The following is a 17,147-nucleotide window of genomic DNA, read 5'->3' as shown; positions in this document are numbered from 1 at the left end:
ATAAACCAAGAACTGTTTTCCACATTAAAGCATCTGCTGTTTCTAACATACCTTTTGTTCAGCTGTCATTGTTAGGCTTTGCAGCCGGCCCGTCATATTTCCTAAGCTCTTTTCAAAAGCTGCTACGAGATGGGCCTGTGAAGAAGATGAGGTGGTGGGGAGTCAGTCAAATGTCAATAGGTTTCAAATGCACTTTACAAAATCTATACAATATGCTTGAATGTACTTCTGCTTAAAGAAAACACAAAACCCTACATGGCCATCGCCATCAAAAGTTACTTCTATTTAAATTCCTAATCGTTCTCCAACCTCCTTGCACTTTCCTATTTGCATGAGGCAGATGCTACTCCCAACTGTCCATAGTACACAGTGTCAATTCCAGTTTCTTTGTAGAATTCTGTGGCTTTGGGGCAATACCAGATCAATTGTACAGTTGTGATGCTTTGCCCAGTAGAATTATTTGGGCATTCTTTAACAAGAGCATGTTTCACCTGAACTTGCTATAGAATAGCAACCCTTAAATATGGCAGCACCGTAGTTAATTGTGCCCTACTCCAAACTAGAGGTCTGCCAAAAGTTCAGTGTTTCTAGTTTCTGCTAGAAATGGTTTTGGGGTTCCTAAAGGAGCACCCAAAACTGTTGGAAAGATTTGTCAAGTGAATTTCTTGGAAGGTTCCCCCCCCCCCCGACCTATTGACAGTAGGGCATCACCCCTGCTTTTTGGAAAAAATTTAAAACATCTTTCAAGCATTCCAAAGTTCACGAACCTGCATTTTGCTCTACAAATCCTCCTCAGAACATTGTTATATCTTTATTCAGGGGCCTTCTGGGGAATAAGAATGGCAGTCAGCAGTTGGGAGTACCAACAGCAGCAGCAGCAGCCACAAAATTCAATTTTTGCCACCCCAGGCACAGCAAAAAGTTTAAAAAGAGAAGGGAAAACAAGAAAATAGAAACCGCCAGGGTGCACGGCTGCCTGTATGAAACATTCACATGAAACGCTTTAAAGGGTTACCTGCTGCAAAAAAGTGATGAAACCCCTCGGTGCATTTTTACGATCCACAAGGCCCAGTAAATTTTGGGGTGGGGGAGAGAGTGAATGTCATGGTTCTGCCTAAAGTGTGTATTTAATGATTACAATAACAGCAACTTAATCACCAGATAAAACGAATCCAATTCAAAATGCATCCTCTACTGTTGCTTTCCCATTTTGCCCTTCCTCTAAAATGTGCATTCAGAAGACTTCCCCCACCCATTTTGCTTTATCCAGGAAGCCAGTTTAAAAGAACCAATAATGGACCAATAATTGTGTGCAGAAGGGATACATGTGTCTATTTTTATGTTTGGTTATTGGCTAAATATATTTTGTATGCACTTTCCAAACTAATAAAGCATTTTAAAGGGGGGAGGGTCGAATTTGATAGCACAGCAAGTATGAAAACCCCCTCAGATACAGAAAACAATCATAGTGTGAAATATTAATATAGTTCCACAGCAGGAAGAAGACTGGCTATGCTTCTGTTGCTTGCTTTAAATATGCACGAGTTGGGTTGAAAAAGTCCGCTCAGAAGAAGATAACATAAGATGAGAATTTTATTTTCACTGACAACTAACAAGCATTTTGAGGCTGAAGGAAAGGTCATCTTAAGGCAAGTGGACATGTTAGGCAGGAAACTATATGATAACTGCAGTCTTGTATATTATGACCATCTGAATCCACTTCCTGTGCTGTTGTTGTTTAGTCGTTCAGTCGTGTCCGACTCTTCGTGACCCCATGGGCCATAGCACGCCAGGCACTCCTGTCTTGCACTGCCTCCCGCAATTTGGTCAAACTCATGTTCGTAGCACTTCCTGTGCTGCTGTTCTTAAAACTGAATGCTTTTCAATGAATAAAACCTGGTCCCATAATACCTACTGGAAAGGTGCCTCACCTCTTTATACCACGAAAATAATGTGAACCAAACACTCAAGGCATATCCAGGAATATGAAGTCTTTATTTGTGTGATCTCCCCTCTTTGTTGGAGAGGCCAGTCTGTTTGGAAACCATGGTTGCATCAAAGTATAGTGGCAAGATTACTACGTGGGATCAGAACTATGGTTCATCAGTTCTGAAATAATTACACTGGTTCCAAGTATAAGCCAGTATTCACCAATCTCTGGCCTTCTCCCACTCGGATGTTTGCTCTCCCTTCCCTCAGCACCCCTATCTTAGCACTATTCCTTAAAATAAGCAAGACCTACTACTTTTAGTTGATGTTTGCATATAATATTGATCATCAAAGGCCAGCAAAGCATTGAGCTACCTTGTGCAAACCCTGCTTCATCTCAGACAAGCCCAAAATTACTCTGAGTCAACCCCTAGATGAGCTTAGGATTTGTCCACATCTCATGCATATCCCTAGTTTCAAGTCCATTTTTTTAGCATGGCTCAAAGAGCTTGTTTAACTTTAAAAGCCCTAAATAACTTGAGAATCAGTCCAACCCAGGTACTGTGTGGACCACTTAATCGTGCAAGAATGTTCTAGGTATTATAAATTTCGATTACTCTGCCACAAGAGGTGATGTGGGTGGCAATGACAGGCCCAACCTCTTTTGGACTTTCTTCTCAGGGCTATTTGCATGGTATGGATTTTGTTTTTTTTCCCAGCAACAGCTGGAAATATTTTTAATGAGTTCCAGGATTTCTGAGCCTTAGCTTTAATGTTGTTTTGCCTCTTGCTCAGCTTAAAATTTCTCAATATCTGTTTATTTCAGCCTTTCCCAATGCAGTTCCCAAATACTTTGGACTACAATTCCCATCAGCCTCAGCCAGCATGGCCAATAGTTAGGGATGGTGGCGTTGTACAGGAGACATTGGGTTCATATTGTTTTTATTGACTTTATGCTGCATTTCAAACTGCTTTGGGAAGCTCTGTGGGCTGAACAGTAGGTTAATAAATGCCCCCGCAAAGCAAAGTAACTAAATCTGCAGTTGGGTACACAACTACCTCACAAGTTACACTATATGAGTATTGAAGAGGAGAAGCCTATTGCTACTCCATATATAACTGCAACACAGAAAATAACATACATAAATTACACAATGATTTTTTGAGCTTGAATATCACAAAGGATTAAACAGTCACAGATCTGAAGAGAAGAAAGTGGATCAGAATGTACAAATGCACAAGTTAACTTTATTGACAAACAATTCTCCTCCTCCTATAGTTAAGTTCCCCAGCAATGTTTGTCAGAAACAAAGAAGAATTTTTTTTTGTCCAGATAACTTGAGTTCTATGTACAGCTCCGCCTCCCACCCCCATAGTAAGCTTCCTGTAATGCACTGTAAAGGTGATGGGCTTACTACTGTGCCCAGATCTTCACAGAATGATAACTATGTCAAAAATATTGATTTTTAGAAGTCTGTGATAAAATGCATGCTCCCTGTGCACTGACATGCTATAACTTTGAAGTACGAACATAACTGTGTCCAAATGATGATAGATCTTGCTTTGTTTCACTCAGATATATTCTGGCAAGAATATAAATGAAAGCAGCGTTTGCAGTATCTAAAGTCTACAAATCTCACTGAATACAATCAAATGCTTCCAGGAGGAATATGCTACAGTTGTGGCACTAACTGGGGAGTATAGCTGCATTCCAGAAAAGATGGGGAAGGGACCTTAACAGATTGGAGAACTGGGCACAAACTAGCAAAATGAATTTCAGAAGGGAGAAATGTCAGGTTATGCACTTAGGCATAAGTTGCACCAATATAAGATTGGGGGCACCTGGCTTGCCAGTAGTACATGTGAAGAGGCTTTAGGGGTCTTACTAAGCCACAAGAATCAACAGCAAAAAAGGCCGATGCTATTCTAGGCTGCATCAACAGAATTATAGTGTCCAGATCAAGGGAAGTAATAATACCGCTTTATTCTGCCTTGGTCAGACCACATCTGGAATACTGTGTCCAGTTCTGGGCACCACAATTTAAGAAGGATATTGACAAGCTGGAACATGTGCATAGCAGAGTGACCAAGATGATCAAGCGTCTGGAAATAAAGTCTTATGAGGAACAGTTGAGGGAGTTGGGTATGTTCAGTCTGGAGAAGAGAAGACTAAGAGGAGATATGATAGCCATCTTCAAATATCTAAACGGCTGTCACATGGTAGATGGCGCGAGCTTGTTTTCTCCTGCTCCGGAGAGTAGGACTTGAACCAATGGGTGCAACTTACAAGAAAGGAGATTCTGATTGAACATCAGGAAGAACTTCCTGACAGTAAGATGGTGAACAGAGGAATGGACAGGGGAATGGACTCCCTCAGGAGGTGATGGACTTGGAGGTTGAAAAGCCATCTGTCACAGATGCTTTAGTTAAGATTCCTGCATTGCAGGGGGTTGGACGAGATGATCCTCAGGGTCTCCTTCCAACTCTACAATTCTTTAATTCTCTGATTCTATGCATTACTGCAAAATTCACTTTTTCAATGAAAAAGCACCAATCAAATAATATTAAGCATTAAAATCGACAATTGCATTCCAACAGAGAAAGCACTTTTGCTGCATTATGAAAATCATGGTTTAAACACTTATTGCTAGGCAACTGTCACTTCTACAGAGAAAAAAATATATACTTCAAAAATTAAAATTGGGTTCTTGTCTTGCACTGTTGATTTTTTTTTAAAAAAAAAACCACAAATGGAACAATGGCCCATTTTTCCTTGAGTAACAGTATATGTGGGGGGATGTCTTCAGATTTTTGACAGTTCATGCCTTATTTTTTTAAAGATTTTAAGGAAAAGAAATGTGTTCATTTAAATTTAAATTAATAGCAGTTCCATCCTATCCATGAGTGAGGCCTCCTGGGCAAGGATAGGGATGGCTAAAAGTCTCCTAATTTTATACCTTAGGGAAACTCCTTCTAAATTAATTTGTCTACTTAGGACAGCCATAGAACCCATGTACATGACATAGGCATTGTCACAATCCCTCCCCCCTAACCCAGACCAGACCTCCTTTGAGGAAGAGAACCCTGTAGAGAAACCCAGTACAACTTTGCAAGAACCACAAGCCTACAGTGCCTTGTCTCGTGAATTTCTCACCTGTGCACTCCCAGGAACTCTTTCAACCAATGCCAGTTCTGCATTCCCTGCTCTCCAGGACTCAAGATGTGCTGATCAAAGAGAAACTAAATATGCTAGGTAGGACCAAAGACATTTCAATCTAGTAGGAAGTCTGCTGGTTAGATACAAATTGAACTAAAAGAACTCCTTTAAAAAAATAGTTCTGGGATTTCCCCTTCAGCAGCTCAGAAGCAAACAACAAAGGGAAATTCAATCACCAAGTTGAAGTAACTGGAAATCAAGACATCAGCAGCAGCTGGAGTTTGAGTAGATTAAATTGTAAAAAAAAAGAAGAGGAAGAAGAAGATGCCTTGGGCTTTATCAGCTGAGATGAATAACTAGATACTGAACAGAGCAAAGGAGTCTCAGATAAGATAATCTTGCCTTACAAACAAGAAATAAACACATGCTTGCTAAATTATGGCTTCCAATAGGTATTGTTACTAAGTCAGAAAACAGGAAAATGGAAAAAGATGTGCAAAAAGACATTTCGATTTTTATTCTGACGAAGATTGCGCACACAAATCTAAATGATGCGTTGATTGAGGCCAAAGTGCAACTTAATCAATGGGGCAAATTTGCAGTAACTAACATTCCATTGATTTCAGTGTGACTAAAGTGGCCCACAGACCTAATATGGTCCATCAGATCTCTGTATCAGGGCCTGGCATTCTCCCCACGTCCCACCCTCTTCTCCTAAGCAATGCCTCTTTTCCTCCTACCTCTACTGTTCCAGAGCAAGCAGCATGTGCAAGATGAGTTCTTCCTACATCATTGACCATTTTATTTCCATCCTATGCTGAGAAAAGGACTCGCCTTTCTTCTTTCACAGTGATGAAACACTGAAAACTAGTAACACAGGAAGTCTTCCAAAACTGTTCAAACATTTTCAAATTAACTTTAAATTTTCACTTCTGTGGTTACTGCTAATCTAGGATGCATTACTCTTGCTGGCCATAAATGGAAGCCGAAGTTCTGACACTGACTGACCGTAGCAAGTTGTTCAAAAATTGTTTGTCAAAGTAGAACAGAATATGGATTTTTTGGGTTCATCCTTCAACAGGATTAATAATTTAATATGGTGGATACTAGCTACACAAAAGCAATCTTATATGTCCAGAATTACAACACCTTCAATCATACAAGTGGGTTCCTTTTAGGGAAAGCAGAAATGTCAAAAGATAAGCTGCTAGAGTACTACAAAAAAGTTGGAAATGTAGTCCATAGCTGAACTTCTCTGCTCCTAGTCAGTCACATTTCAAAACACATAAACGATAAAAATGTTGCATTATTCAAAAGCACCCACCAATGTCACCAGCTGACACCTGACATTTTATTTTCTGCCAGTAGTAATTGCTGTGCTTCAACAAAAGCTAAAATCATTTTGTAGAATCTCAAAATCCCAACAGCTACCTCCTTTTGGATTTCTTTTTTAAAGCTGCATTTCACACAATCCTTTACGTACTGTGTATGTAAAAGAATCAAACATGAGTAGTTATCATTGTCTTACTGACAGTAGAAATGGCTGTAGCTGTAAATCTGCCCCTGTTTATAAGTTCCATTTCAGTGCTTTGGTTGAGTATCTGTGCATGGCATGGTATCGCTTTTCTTTTTTACGTCCTTTTATGATTAAGTGTTTAATAAGTAGAATGTGAATATCATTCAAATAGAAAGAATAAATAATATATCACATGAAAGTAATAGCACTTTTTTATTATAAGCAAGAATTTGAAATCCCACCATCCTGATTTCCCATATCCTAGAAAGAAAATACTTAAATTTTGGTGTGGCCATAGAAACACCTGACAAAATATCTGCGCCAAGCACTTTGAGAGCCACAACAGCAACACTGCAGGAAAGCAGATATTTTTGGGAGATTGCTAGATAAAATGGCCAGTGAATGCTTTCTGAATTATTAGGAAATGCATTAAAGGGGGCAATGCCTTTCACCCCTAGCCCCCATTTTGCACTGTATAATCTAGGTTTGGGTGGGTGGGAAAGGGAGGAGTTTGAAGCTCTGTGAGCTAACAATATTTGGGAGAAAAGCACAAAATAAATAGTTAAAATAAAATAAAATAACAATAATTCTCCCTCCCACAAACACATTTAAAAAGCCGTAGAATATTTATCAGCCAAAGGCCTGGTTGAAGAGGAACATTTTCACCTGGTGCCTAAAGATGTATAATGAAGGCACAATATGAACCTCCCTGGGGAGAGCATTCCACAAACAGGGAGCTACTGCAGAAATGGCCCAGTCTTGTGTTGTCACCCTCCGGACCTCTCATGGAGGAAGCACATGAAGAAGAGCCTCAGATGATGAGGTCCTTGAGGTTTTGTGGTCCTGATCACATATGTTGCATTACAATGTATACATGTGTTCTATTTCTATAACACTTTTAAGCATGCATCTGCATTCACCCAAAGTCAGAAAAGATTCCCTTTTTTCTGTTTGTTTGTTTGTTTGTTTGTTGTTTGCTTGCTTGCTTGCTTGGCACCCTACACTGGCTTGAAGAATAGTAGTATAAATGCCTTTAAAGTCATCAGTCTCACCTGTGTTTGCAAAGGGATAATGGCAGTGGTCTTCCTCACATGATTATTGTGATTATAAAAGCATATATACATTAAAAACCCTGTAGAAATTATTAATGACAGCAGTAAATGACTTACATTAGCTGACAGCTGTGATGTCAGGGTGGCCACTTTTTCCTGCGATGCAACCAGCTCCCTTCGTAGTTTATGAATTTGCTGGATGTGGGAACAAACACAAATGTCTCTCAAAATATGCCAGTATAACCTTATGCTTTAACTAAGGCTATTCAACATGAGAAATTACGGTAGAAGAATAGCTGGTGCTGTTTGTTCCAACATTTGTGTATACGCTACAGACAGTACTGTATATCAAAGGCTTCATCTATGGTTTGAAAATTTCCATTAAGATACAACATACACACATCACATAAATCTAAATTTTAAAGCCTCATAGATATTTATTTAAAATGTGTGAATGATGATACGAACTGAATTGCATAAGCTTAGTATTAAGCAAGTGAAGCATGAGTTAATTTCTATCCAATGCAGTGCTGTGTAGCTCACTTTTTCCCCTTATTTTTTTTTACCATTCTCCATCAATTAGTGAGAAAACTGTATTCAAACATTATCAGGGGAGAGAGAATTTTTTGTGAAATTCTCATGGCTGGGGTGTGGGAATTTTGTCATACTTTTCTTATTTCTGAAGCATGTCTGTGAGTGTCCCTTTTTGCATTCTGTAAATCACCACACTTCTTTATCCTCCCTGAAGGCCCACACTTCAGGCTTTTGCAGAACAGCAAGTGCAGGTAGCCCTGAAGGCTAGAGAATAATGGAGACATGTTTACTGGGGCTGGGGTGTGTGTGTGTCAAATAGATGCCCCAACTCCCGGTTGCCTTGCAACATTAAGTTCAAAACCCCACACCCAACAAAATCCTAAAGAAATTATAAAACGCCAGAAGAATGGGTAAGAAAAATGGAAGCCTCGGTCACAGGGAAAGAAAACCTTTGAGAAAATGGAGGAAAGATTTTGGCATATCTATATGGAGGATAGATTTTGGCATCATATATATATATATATATGAGAATGATGGAATAATGACTCAAATCCCTGCCAAATGAGTAAGAGACATCCCACAAAACATCAACCACAAGTGTACTAGACTTGACCTTTAGTGCATCTCTATAGTATTTTAGTAGTTTAATAGCCCTTATCATAAAAGTCAGTTAATTATTTGAGTAGGAATGGATTCATTAGGGTGATGGCTGGTAAAGTCAGGTGAGGATAGCAGTAAGAGGTTGCTGGCAACTGGTGGTGACTGAGGGGACCTTGTGCCCTTTCTGATAAGAAAATGTGCTGGCCTAAATAACACCATACAAGTACATGAGAGCTGATGTCATCATAGGTTCATGCTGGGCATTTGAGGCTATTGAAAAGCACTCTGTACAGCAAAATATTGTGTATAAAATTAATAATGCCAATCTTTTTACCTCTGAATGTGCTTTTTCTTCAGCCTATGGGAGAAAGTGAAAGCAAGAGCAGTTATTTATGGAAACAGACAACTGAATTTTACAGGTGAAACTTGGAAAATTAGCATAGCATTGAAAAGTGCATTTATTTCAGTAATGCAGCTTAAAAGGTGAAACCAATATATGAGATAGATGCATGACATGCAAAGCAAGATATGTCAAGCCTTTATTTGTTGTAATTGTAATTATTTGTTGTTAAGCGGGTCAATTATAAATGGAATGTAATTAATGAAATGTAATAGCGATGTTTATTTTTGTATTATTGTAACTATTTGTTTTATTACTGTAGAATTTCCAAAAGAAAGCATTTGTAAAAATTAAAAGAAAAATTAAAAATAATAAGATGCATTACTGAAATAAATGCACTTTTCAACAATATTCTAATTTTCTGAGTTACATCTGTATTTAAGAAAATCAAAATAATAGCTTCTGACTCAGACAAAAACCAGTTCTCAAATATAATTGCAAAAAAGCAGCATAAGAATGAAGATAGCAAGATTATAAACAGATTTTTGGATGCAACTTTCTCTGCAAATGAAGTTACTACTAGTGTTTTAGGACACAACCTTATACACCTTTACCTGGGAGGATGTTCTATCAAACATAACAGGACTGACTTCTGAGTAGATACTTTAAGACCTGCTGACTCTGTCTTATACCTGAAAGATTTCTTAATTTTTTGTGCATTATCCTGCGCTAGGATTTGAACTGAATGGGCTATTGAAGGACTATATAGAAATTTCAAAATAAAAATAACAGAGAATAAGGTTACAGGTAGGTAGCCGTGTTGGTCTGGGTCGAAGTAAAATAAAAAAATTCCTTCAGTAGCACCTTAAAGACCAACTAAGTTGGAATGTCCTGGGAGATTGAAGTGTTCTCCTACTGGTTTTTCTGTCTTCTGGTTCCTGATGTCAGATTTATGTCCATTTATCCTTTGGCGTAGGGTTTGGCCTCTTTGTCCAATATAGAAGACAGAAAAACCAGTAGGAGAACACTTCAATCTCCCAGGACATTCTATACAAGATCTCAAAGTAGCTGTCTTACTACAAAAGAATTTCAGAAATAGACTGGAAAGAGAAGTTGCTGAATTACAACTTATCACCAAGCTCAAAACCATGGAGGGACCTGGTTTGAACAGAGATATCGGATTCTTATCTCATTATACATGATAAGCGATCTTCAGCCATCTCAACCCTTGCTTTTTCATGCAAAACCATTTGCAGTCGTTTTCGGTCATCAACAGCTATCAGTCAGTCAATCACCCACTTCCACCACCCTTCTGAGTGATCCCCCCTCCCCTCCCCATCCCCACCCCTTCTCTACATAAGTGCCTGGGGACTCCTATTTCACTGTATCTGAAGAAGTGTGCATGCACACGAAAGCTCATACCAAAATAAAAACTTAGTTGGTCTTTAAGAGAATAAGGTGGTTCTTAGAAACACCATCAAGCAAAGACTCCTAAAATTTTGGTATAGAAATATCGATAGTTCCATGACACTGCCAAGGAAGCCCAGTTTACAGACTCAAAAGGCCTCTTCCTTTGAAGCATAACACTTGGAATAAAACCAAAGGGGAGGAGTAAAAACAAGAAATTTTACACAAGTCTGCATTAATCAGACACAGCTGTGATATAATGAGAGCAAAGAGAGTGACAGTCTGTTTGATGCATCTTTTGCAGCAAAAGTAACAAAGCTTTTTGTACCTCTTATCCCAGCAGTATGATCAGAGGCACAGAAAATCATATGAAAACATATTTGTGGGCACCATGACATAGTAGTGGGGGGAGAGTTCTATTTTAAAAAGATAGAACAGCTAGTACTTTAAACGCAATGTGTAGATGTGAAAGAAGGCGTGGAGCACTGTATAATATCACAGAAGAAATTTTGTTCTTTATGGTCTTCTTGCCTATCACTGAAATCAAACTCTATGCTTGATATTTCCACTGGAGTACCATTTCTTGATTAGGGGCTGCACAATCATATGAGTTTTATCCCTAGGAGCCTATGAGAACAAAGAGGGGAAACGCTGAACAGGGATTATGTCCTTCAACTGCAATTCACACTACTGATTTTATAGTCCAAAAGCATCCCTTGCCCTTAACGAAAAGGTTTTTAGCTCCCATTATCACAGCTAGATACTCAAATGCTGAACAAGAAGTGATGCCGAGTGGTGAGAAAAGGAGAAAGGGTCTAGCAACAGAAATCTTAGAATGATCATTCTTATCGGCTGATGTGGTGTGGGGTAAGTGTATGATTCATAAACATTCGTCCTACTTGTCGAAAAAGGTAATGGTTACCTGACTGTGCAATTCAAGCAGGGCAGCAAGTGCGACTGTTGCCTGGCATGGCCATGGACGAACCAGAGGCAGTCTCCTGGTTCCCGCGTGGCTGGTGGAGGACGTCACTTTTTCCTTCACCGGCCGTGCGAGCCGCTGCCCCTAGCTTCACCACATAATTCGTTGCTGGATTCCCCAGCCTCCCAACCTATGCAACATGTTTGCCTGGAAGTGAGCAGGCAGCCCACACTTAAAACCTTGCTATGGAAGTATTTGGTCACTGTATTCAGAGAGGGCAGGGAGGAATTTGCCTGCAGACTAATTGGGCTTATCTAGGGATTTTGGATACCACATAGAAATTGTCACAACTTGTTGGCAGATAAGGTATTGGGTTGGATTCTTGGGACTCAGCTATACAGCTGCAAATAAAACATTTTAAGTGTGTTTTAAGTGCAATATACAATGTGGCACTAGATGGCGATGGTGAGCCTTATGGAAAATGCAATGTACAGTGGTACCTCTACTTACGTGCCCCTCTTGTTACGTATCCTTTGGGATACGCACACGTCAAACCTGTAAGTATATTTGCGGCTTTCGTCGTGCGTGCATGTGCAGTAGAGCTCTGTCGTGCTGCGTGTGTGTGCAGAACAGGCACCTCCGGCTGCGGAAACCTCAGGATCCAACCAGAGCTCCGGAACGGATCCCATCCGCAACCAGAGGTACCACTGTATTTTGTAAAACGCTTAAAAAAAACATTTGCAGAACAGTTTTTATGTGTGTGTATATTCCACCTTAGTCTAGGTGGTGGAGAGGAGGAGGTTCGGAGCCCTCCTCACTTTAAGGAACCGGGATACGCTATTAAAGGGGTCCATGGAGAGGTGGTTCTGTCCAGATACCCAGATGGTGGGTGATAGGCCACAGCACCCCTCAATATGGCACTCTTGAAAGTAGCACCTTGATTTCATGTACGTCTTAACCCAGGATTGACCCTGTAAAATAATCATTCAGCAGGCAGACTAGGTGATGCAGGATACATACCCAATGGCTATGCCAAAACCTACTGGCATCTGTATAATCAATAAAGTTGTGGCCTATTTGATCCCAATAGGTTGTCCTGGGTTTAATATATCTTCCCATGCTGTAGCCCCCCCCCCAATGATCATGAGCTAACTGCACCTGGGGCTTCACTAAAGGTTACAATAGTCTAAATTGCTAATGCAAATATATTTGCAAGCATAGAAATGCTTCAAAAATATAGACAGGTCAAAAAATATATATACAGGCTGATTCAATGAATCTTGAAGTTCATACACAACAATTTGTGTTTTACATCTACCAGTTCAGTGGAGTTAGCATTTGGCATTCGATATAAGCACGTTCAGGTGGCAAGAACATTATTCTGTGCCCTTAAAAATCTGAATTCTCAAGCATATAAACTCAAATGTGCCAAATATGCTCTATGCATAATGCAAATTAAAGCTGGATTTTATATCTCCCTTCCCCAGGTCGACCATATTTGGAACATTGCTCAGTTCTTCAAAAGAGCTACAGTTAATGTAAGTTGAGATAATATGCAAATTATGAGCGTTAGGCACTAAAATTAAATATGCAATATGCAAATGTTCCTAAGTGCATATATGACTTTAATCTGCAAGCTTTGTTACAAATTTTTAAAATAGAGTTTGGTATTTTAATGGACAGGGGAAGTTGTTGGAAAGATCTGTTTGGTGGCATGAGAACATACATGGGCAAGTTATCATAACCAAAGCAACCTCAACATAGAGAATATAATTCAATCCATGATTCATCATGAACCTCATGAACAATTGTTTCCAAACATCTTTGTACTTTAAGGAGGCAGCAGCCATGCTTTCAACAAAAACTGAATCCAAAGTATCACACAAGTAGCTTTGCTTTCCAAAGTAGGGCTTAGGTCATTCATTTCTTGAACAGCACTATACCTCACAGTGTGCTGCAAAATGTATGATAAGCTTGCTCTATGTTCAATAACTTATCAAAACTCTAGCTGTGCCAGTAGGTTTTCCACCCTAAGTACCCTGTATTACATGAAATGCATTGCAGTATTTCCTTCTCTCTCCAGCCAGAAGTTGACATTGTTTCCTAAATTCAACATAAAAATAAAAATTTTCCACTGTCTGAAAGTTCAAATATGTCTAATAATTAAAGTCACCTACTGTCTGGTTCCATAAAAATCATCTTATGTCAGAATCCAAAACTGCAACCTCAAAGCAACACTGTAATTTCAGAATAATCTTTCACACCTCAGCAGGTCCCTACCAAAGCAATCCACCAAGTGCTATCGGCTCTTTTAATGTGCTCAAAAATGGCGGTGGGACAAGGTAGAATGGCTAAGCATGAGGGCACTGAGCAGCACACAACAATAACAATTGGCACTGGTAGATTTTGTACAATTCCACTTTCAAAGGGAAAACACAAAAGATGTTACAGATAGCGAATTTTAATGCAAGGAGGCAGTTGTGCATTGTACTTTGAAAAGTATAAGGAAAATGTTAAAGTCAAACAGCAGTGAGAGATTTTCATTGCCCTACCTATGTCAAATTTCCATCTGTTTCCTGAACCGCTTAGCAATCCCCCTGGCTTTCCATGGTATGCATGATATCATGAAGTACAGTCTTTTATATATTGTCAACTTACTGTGGAGTAGAGAGAAGAGGTGCTGGAAACTAGGGATAACGAAGACCCGTGTACTAAAAAGAGAAACATCAAGAGCATTATCACAAAGATATTGATGAAGCAACAGGAGTTATTTCCCATCACGAGCAACAACAGAACATCTCTTTTCAATTAGGAACAACTAAAAAGAAAAAAAAGAAAGCTACCGTATTATTGAGGTTATCCATTTACACACACACACACACACACACACACACACACACACACACACACACACACACCGGTTGTTCCTATAACACCTAGAATGGTTTTTGTCCATTGAAAAACACTTGCATTTGGATTGTAATAGTCCACTGCCTTTTTGCTAGCAAACAACAATTACGTTACCCTTCTTTGATAGTAAAATATCATCTGAACATCACCTTTTGGCAAAGCAAAATGATGACTTCTAAACTGTGGTTTGGAATGAAAGTAAATCTTAGTCTGTGTGTGTGTTTTTGTGTGCATATCCTTCATTGGATGACTCAAAAAGCAAATACAGTAATAGAGGGCTCAATCCAGATTAAGGCTATGATTTGGGGGGTGGGGATAGGATAATTTAATCCTCACTTAAAATTCTCTAAGTATTTATTTGTGTAAGATAATGGGGAAGATTTAGAATGTCTGAACGGGGATAACCTATTTTCACTGTTAAAAGCTGAATTTCCAATAAATATTATTGGAACTCCAGAACTGTTACTTTTATTATGATTTAACACTTGCGTAGCACTTTAGATAGATATTAGTACCTAATGTATCCTAGTTATGATTTACCCTAAAGCTAGCCAGTTAGCTTTAACGGAACAGCATAGATGTGAATTTGATATCCATACTGAAATGCTCTACCTGCTATTATTACTCAGGTAGAATTATACCACCACATTGCTTGGCACTCCCCAGCAAAACTGTGATAGAGATATGCTGGGCCAACACTAACATCGCCATATTTCTTCGTCAAGAGAAATGCAAAACATCATTCCTTTTTTCAGATCGGTACAGATCTATTCATCCCTACAGTTCAGTCCATAGGTGCCAAGTTTTCCCTTTTCTCACGAGGAAGCCTATTCAGCATAAGGGAATTTCCCTTTAAAAAAAGGGAGAACTTGGCAGCTATGGTTCAGTCACACCTGTTCCACAATATCCCTTACTTTTCCAGTGCTGATATCCTTAGCTGAGGATGTCTAGCCAAGGCCTGCTTAAGCTTGTTGGAACATTACATGGTATAAAGTCAGCAGGGATTGCTGCAAATGCCAGAAGGAGGGGAAAAAAAGGATCTGCAAAGCTTGGCCTGCTGCCAGCTCTAGACAGAAAAATAGCTAGACAGATAGTGCTTGTGAATTGGAGGTGGAAAAAAACACTGACTTTTTGTGTAGTGAGGCAGTGTGGGAGAGCTTAACTAGACGTAGCCAGAAACTCTGAGAAAAGTGGGGAAAGTGAAAATCAGGCTGATGAAAGCAAAAGCCTGGGAGAGCTTCAACAGCTTAGCAGCCCGGGTGGCATGGATCATCATCCCCGGCAGAAAGATAAACAGCTGTGAAATTATTGTCCCCGCAGAGATCTGAATAGGTAAAGCATATGGGAGGTTTTTAGAGCTTGACAAAAGTCTGCATGAATACTCATTTGAGTACAGATAAGCCTAAATATATGTAAGAATGCTATATTATGTTGTATTAATTATAGTATATGGCAGCTGCCTTCGTTTTTAACAAAGTTCTGCATATTGAAAAACTGCAATTGTCTAAATATTAAAGAGGAGTTGTTAGTACCAGGGTCCCCAAACTAAGGCCCGGGGGCCGGATGCGGCCCAATCGCCTTCTCTATCCGGCCCACGGATGGTCCAGGAATCAGCATGTTTTTCCATGAGTAGAATGTGTCCTTTTATTTAAAATGCATCTCTGGGTTATTTGTGGGGCCTGCCTGATGTTTTTACATGAGTAGAATGTGTGCTTTTATTTAAAATGCATCTCTGGGTTATTTGTGGGGCATAGGAATTCGTTCGTATTTTTTTTCAAAATATAGTCTGCCCCCCCACAAGGTCTGAGGGACAGTGGACCGGCCCCCTGCTGAAAAAGTTTGCTGACCCCTGTTTAGTACATCTGCCTCACCAACAACAACTAGCCTCTGAGTGTATTCATATTGTAGTGGTACCACAGGGCTACGTGGCAGGGTTTAATGCATATCTGAACCTAAACATGTACATGTGTATTCAAACACAATTCAGCTTTATCATATTTGTAGCCCTTGAAAGCACATCAAAATGCAAGTAGATAAATAGGAACCGCTATAGCGGGAAGGTAAACGGCGTTTCCATGTGCTGCTCTGGTTTGCCAAAAGCGGCTTTGTCATGCTGGCCACATGACCTGGAAGCTGTACGCCGGCTCCCTCGGCCAATAATGCGAGATGAGCGCGCAACCCCAGAGTCGGTCACGACTGGACCTAATGATCAGGGGTCCCTTTACCTTTTTACCTATCCTACTTTAACCCCTGACTGACCCTATAAAGTTCAAAGCTGAGGAACTATGTCTGGCCCAAATGACCTGAGCAGGAATTTGAATTCAGATCTTTGCAGCCAAACACTTTCCCCTATATTTAGATGCAATGCCCCAAAATGGGCTGCTCTGAAAGCAAGCCTGCTCACAATCTGTGATATAGACTAACAAACCAGGATGTGAAACCACAGTTTGAAGCTGGTTTGCAAATTATGCCTGTGTGAAGTAATAAGTCTTTCAGCCTGTTTGTAAAATTGCTGCTTTTGGCTTTAAACGTTTTTGCGCATAGGATGGCGAGAAGTTCACAGGAAGATTTAACGTACAAGGGGCTGCTTTGTTCACAGGAGAGTCAAAAGTTTAAGAGATGTTTTGCCCAGTAAACTTTGCGCAGACAGATAAAAGATTTATGCTAGGAAATTGACAATATAGGGAAAAGGAAACGCAATACTCTTTCTCCTGATTAGCTAAAAGGTTTGGAAGGGAATATTGTATAGAAGTCAAGCTAGAAAACAGGATACTGTTATTTAG

General features: G+C 39.7%; 1 protein-coding gene across 8 annotated transcripts in view; it reads right to left on the bottom strand.

The window, feature by feature from the left end:
- The window catches only part of NAV3 (neuron navigator 3), a 448,025-nt gene that overhangs the window by 33,749 nt on the left and 397,129 nt on the right, over positions 1 to 17,147 (bottom strand). For all 8 annotated transcript variants that reach the window (XM_035127692.3, XM_088676973.1, XM_088676974.1 and 5 more), the window contains 4 exons: positions 14,113 to 14,165; positions 9,123 to 9,146; positions 7,772 to 7,849; positions 52 to 135 (listed from right to left, as the gene is read on the bottom strand). In XM_035127692.3, coding sequence (XP_034983583.3) covers positions 52 to 135; positions 7,772 to 7,849; positions 9,123 to 9,146; positions 14,113 to 14,165 — 239 coding nt within the window. The remainder of the gene's footprint in view (positions 1 to 51; positions 136 to 7,771; positions 7,850 to 9,122; positions 9,147 to 14,112; positions 14,166 to 17,147) is intronic.

The sequence above is a fragment of the Zootoca vivipara genome, chromosome 9 (assembly GCF_965207765.1).
Source record: "Zootoca vivipara chromosome 9, rZooViv2.hap1.1, whole genome shotgun sequence".
Lineage (NCBI taxonomy): Eukaryota > Metazoa > Chordata > Lepidosauria > Squamata > Lacertidae > Zootoca > Zootoca vivipara.
Note: the sequence above shows the minus strand (reverse complement) of the source record. Positions and strands in the feature narration are given on the sequence as shown.